This window comes from Arachis hypogaea, chromosome 11 (genome assembly GCF_003086295.3).
Source record: "Arachis hypogaea cultivar Tifrunner chromosome 11, arahy.Tifrunner.gnm2.J5K5, whole genome shotgun sequence".
In the NCBI taxonomy this organism is placed as follows: domain Eukaryota; kingdom Viridiplantae; phylum Streptophyta; class Magnoliopsida; order Fabales; family Fabaceae; genus Arachis; species Arachis hypogaea.
In genome coordinates this window covers 91,808,969-91,814,363 of record NC_092046.1, presented here as the reverse complement: position 1 = coordinate 91,814,363, position 5,395 = coordinate 91,808,969, and the positions used below count along the sequence as shown (strand labels likewise).

At 40.7% G+C, this 5,395-nt stretch overlaps 1 protein-coding gene across 1 annotated transcript; it reads right to left on the bottom strand.

The window, feature by feature from the left end:
* Positions 1 to 2,300: 2,300 nt before the first annotated feature.
* On the bottom strand, positions 2,301 to 3,379 carry LOC140176155 (uncharacterized). Its single transcript, XM_072206045.1, has 2 exons — positions 3,183 to 3,379; positions 2,301 to 3,021 (listed from the first exon to the last, which is right to left on the bottom strand). Exons 1-2 carry the CDS (start codon positions 3,377 to 3,379, stop codon positions 2,301 to 2,303), a joined length of 918 nt encoding a protein of 305 aa, XP_072062146.1.
* Between the last annotated feature and the right edge of the window lie 2,016 nt (positions 3,380 to 5,395).

The following is a 5,395-nucleotide window of genomic DNA, read 5'->3' as shown; positions in this document are numbered from 1 at the left end:
TCTAGCCTATACCACAGACCCTAATCCAGAAATCGGCTGAACTGGTGCCTCGAGAAGTCCCCAATGAAGTCGTGGATTAACCGTCTGAGAGATGTATAATCAAGTTGGCAGTTTGCACTTTCCAGTCATGTATTCACACGAACCCAAGTTGACACGGGTGGTTGTCAGGCACGCGGTCCTAGTATGATGAACAGAGCTAATTGTCACTGATCATCTTATTCACCATGTCGAAGAACGAGTATACATCTTAGAAATAAATCAAACACGGATCGAAAAGAAACAGTAATACTTTTATTAATTCATAAAACTCAGCAGGGATCCTCCCCTCAACCTAGGGGGTTTAGAAACTCATACTGAAAGGAAAATACAACGGTAAAACTCGAAAAAAATGTGAATGATGGGCGAAGATCCTTAACAAAGTGTGATCTTCTACTTTAAATACTAAACTAATGACTAATAAGGGTAAAACAGTCTTTTTGGTGCTAAAATTCACTTCTAGGGCCCACTTGGTGAGTGTTTGGGCTGAGCTTTGATGAGATCCACATGCTAGGAGACCTCTAGGGCATTGAACGCTGGCTAGGGGGTCCTCTTTGGGCGTTTGGAGGCTGGTCTCTGCTCTTTGGGCACTGGACACCTGGAAGGGGCAGAAAGTTGGCGTTGGATGCCGGTTTTGGGGCTTCTAATCCGAAGCAATGTATAGACTATTATACATTACTGGACAGCTTTGGAAGTCAGCTTTCGATAGCCATTAAGAACGCTCCAATCGGACATCTGTAGCTCTAGAAAAGCTCTTCCGAGTGCAAGGAGGTCAGATCCAGACAGCATCTGCAGTGCTTTCTCTGTCTCTGAATCATACTTTTGCTCCAGCTCCTCAATTTCAGCCAGAATTTACTTGAAATTGCCCAAAAACACAAAAAAATCATAGTAGAATCCAAAAATGTGAATTTAACACTAATAAAAACTTAGTAAAAACTAAACAAAACATACTAAAAACTTGACTTTCGGAATCATTGTCTTCTTGCACACTACCTCATAGTAGTATTCCTCATGAAGCTTGGAATAGAATCTGTAAGGTTTATAGGTAGCTGTTGGTGGGGCACTTTCTTTCTTATTTCTTGAAGTGGATCTTTTACTCTTTGGAGCCATGAAATTCGAATAAATGAAAAAGAAAAGCATTATTCACACCAAACTTAAAAGGTTTACTCGTCCCGAGCAAAAAGGAAAGGGAGAGGAAAGCGTATGCTAAATGAAGAAGGTCATGTGAGGCAGAGTGATGTCCGAATGTTTAAATAGAGGGAGGGAGGGTGTGGGTTTCAAATTTTAAATTGAAAGGGGATAGGAGAAGATAGCCAATCTTAAATTAAAAAGATAAAAGTTAAAGATAAGGGAGGTATGATTGAAGTTTCTTTAAATTATAAAAGATTTGAAAAGGATCATGTGGAAAGAGAAGATATTCATGAAAAAGTTTGAAATGAGAAGATATGGTTTGAAAATATTTGAAAAAGATTCGAATTGAAAGAGATTTGATTTGGAAATATAAGATTGGAATATAAGTTGTTGAAAAAGATCTGAATTGAATTTGTTTAATTTTGGGAAATATAAATTAAAATAAAAGAAAGTATGATTTGGAGATATGATTGATGAAAAGATAAGGTTTTGAAAAGATATGGTTTGAAAAAGACAACCCCTCCTTTCTCTTTTGCTTTATTTGAACTTTTGCCTCTCCCCTTCCTGGGCGTTCAACACCCAGTTCTGGCATCGAATACCAGGGAGGGGGGATCTCCCCTGTATTTTTCTTTGTTTGTTTTTTTTACAGTTTGGGCGTTCAACGCCAGGAATGGGTGTTGAACACCTATAAGGGATCAGAAATGATCCTTTTTAGCTCCAGAGGGGGCGTTGAACGCCCAACCTTGCCCTAGGTCTGGCATTCAACGCCAGCAATTGCCCCTCAAAGTGCGTTAGACGCCCATTGAATCCTTTCTCTAGTGTTCAACGCCTGGCTTGTCCTCCTAATTAGGTGTTGAACGCCCAACCTCCTCCTTGTCTAGCGTTCAATGCCAGCAAGGGCTCTCACCAAGGTGTTCTGCTTTCAATTCTGAATTTCTCTGTCTCTTTTTTAAGTGCTGCGCATGAAAAAAAATATTAAAAAGCAAGAAAAACTATGAAAATTAATATGAAATGAACTAAAATTAAATTTAAATTAGAATGAACAAAAGAACGAAAACAATAATATGCTACTTATGGTTGGGTTGCCTCCCAAAAAGCACTTATTTACCGTCAATAGCTTAACCTGACTGCTGTCATGTTAGTAGCAGTGTAGAGCTATCTTGCTCAATGTTATCCCCGAGGTAATGCTTGACTCTTTGTCCATTTACTATAAATCTTTCATCAAAGTGTCTATTTTGGAGTTCTATATGACTATAAGGTGATATGTTAGTGACCACAAAAGGTCCTGTCCACCGTGACTTTAGCTTCCCATGGAAGGGCCTAACTTTAGAATTGAAGAGTAAAACCTTCTGGCCAGGTTTGAAAACTCTGGAAGAGATCTTTTTGTCGTGCCAATTCCTGGTCCTTTCCTTGTAAATTTTAGCATTGTTAAATGCAGCTTGTCGAAATTCATCCAACTCATTTTGCTGTTGCAACCTCTTTTCTCCTGCAGCCTTGGCATCAAAGTTGAGGAATCTGTTTGCCCAGTAGGCTTTGTGTTCCAGTTCCACTGGTAGATGACATGCCTTGCCACAGACTAGCTGGTAAGGTGACATTCCAATAGGGGTCTTGAAAGCTGTTCTGTACGTCCAAAGGGCATCGTCAAGCTTTCTTGCCCAGTCCTTCCTGGAGGTGCCCACTATTTTCTCCAGGATTCTTTTGAGCTCCCTGTTAGAGACTTTAGCCTGTCCATTGATCTTTGGATGGTAGGAAGTTGCTACTCTGTGGTGAACGCCATAACGTAGGATGGAGTTGAATTGTTTATTATAGAAATGACTGCTTCCATCACTAATCAATGTCCTTGGGATGCTGAATCTGTTGAAAATATATTTCTAGAGGAATTTCATCACCATTCGGGTGTCATTGGTGGGTGATATGATTGCCACAACCCATTTAGACACATAGTCAACTGCCACAATGATGTATGTGTTCGAATATGAGGGTGGAAAAGAGCCCATGAAGTCTATGCCCCATACATCAAACTGCTAAATTTCCAAGGTCCCCTGTTGAGGGAATTTATGATTATGAAGGAGGTTTCTAGCCCGTTGACAACTATCACAATTACGGACAAACTCCCAGGAGTCCTTGAAGAGTGTTGGCTAGTAGAAACCGCTCTGTAGGACCTTAGTGGCTGTTCACTCACCTCCAAAATGACTTCCATAATCTGAGCCATGGAAATGCCATAAGATTTGCTGTGTCTCTTCTTTAGACAGCAATGGCAGATTATACATTCCGAGCACCTTTTAAAAAGATATGGTTCATCTCATAAGTAGTACTTGGAATCATGTATGAGTTTTCGAGCTTGTTGTCTACTGTACTCCCTGGGGATGAACTTTATAGCCTTGTAATTAGCAATATCGGCATACCAAGGTGCTTTGCATAATACAAAGAGTTGCTCATCAGGGAAAGTCTCGGATATTTCAGTAGTGGGATGGGACGTCCCTGCTGCAGGTTCAATCCGGGACAAGTGGTTAGCCACTTGATTTTTTGATCCTTTCCTATCCCTGATCTCTATATCAAATTCTTGCAGGAGTAACACCCACCTTATCAATCTTGGTTTAGATTCCTGCTTTGATAGAAGGTATTTGAGAGCAGCATGATCAGTGTAGATAATGACTTTAGAGCCTATTAAATAGGATCTGAACTTGTCAATGGCATAGACGACTTCAAGTAATTCCTTCTCTGTGGTGGTGTAGTTCCTTTGTGCATCATTTAAAACACGATTGGCATAATAAATGACGTGTAGGGGCTTATCATGCCTCTATCCTAGAACTGCACCAATAGTATAATCACTGGCATCACACATTAGTTCGAATGGTAAGTCCCAGTTGGGTACAAAAATGACAGGTGCAGAGATAAGCTTTCCTTTCAGAGTTTCGAAAGCAAGCAGGCACTCCTTGTTAAAAAAAAAAAGGAGTGTCAGTGGCTAGGATATTGCACAGGGGTTTAACAATTTTGGAGAAGTCTTTTATAAACCTCCTGTAGAAACCTGCATGGCCTAAGAAACTTATAAATGCCTTAACATTCGTAGGTGGTGGTAATCATTCAATTACATCCACCTTAGCTTGGTCGACCTCTATTCCCTTCTTTGAAATTCGTTGTCCAAGAACAATGCCTTCAGTTACCATGAAGTTGGCTTTTTCCCAATTTAAAACTAGGTTAGTTTCTTGGCTTCGTTTTAGAACTAGGGCTAGATGATGAAGGCAAGAATCAAAGGAATCTCCAAAGACAGAGAAGTTATCCATGAATATTTCAAGGAATTTTTCAGCCATGTCTGAAAAAATTGAGAGCATACACCTTTGAAAGGTTGCAGGTGCATTTATAGGCCGAATGGCATTCTTCTGTAAGCAAACACTCCATATGGGCATGTGAATACTGTTTTCTATTGATCTTGAGTATCTACTGCAATTTGATTGTAGCATGAATAGCCAACCAGGAAGCAGTAGAATGCATGCCCAGCCAGTCTCTCCAATATCTGATCTATGAATGGTAGGGAAAATGATCCTTTCTTGTGGCATTGTTGAGTCTTCTATAATCAATACACATACGCCATCCTGTAACAGGTCTCGTAGGAATCGGTTCGTTTTTCTTATTGTGGATTACTGTCATCTTGCCTTTCTTTGGGACAACTTGGACTGGGCTTACCCAGGGGCTATTTGAAATGGGATAGATAATCCCATCCTCCCATAGTTTTGTGACTTCTTTCTGAACTACTTCCTTCATAGATGGATTCAGTCGCCTTTGTGGTTGCACCACTAGTTTAGCATCTTCTTCTACCCTAATCTTGTGCATGCACCGAGTTGGACTAATCCCCTTTAAGTCACTTATGGTCCACCCAAGAGCTGTTCTATGGATCTTCAGCACTAGAATCAGTGCTTGTTCTTCTTACAGCTCTAGAGCAGAGCTTATGATCACTGGATAAGTGTCACCTTCTCCTAAAACTACATATTTCAAGGATGATGGTAATGGCTTGAGCTAGAATTTGGGAGGTCCATCTTCCACTTTAGGAGCTTTTAACGATTCCTCCTGTTCTCCTGGTAACCCTGTGTCAGGTGTGTCATCCCCAAGGATGTCGTCAAGCACCTCCTCGAGTCTCTCACTTGCATGTACCTCTTCCATCAGGGGGTCGATGATATTAACCCTCATATATTCCTCTGGGGTGTTAGGGTACTACATAGCCTTGGTAGCG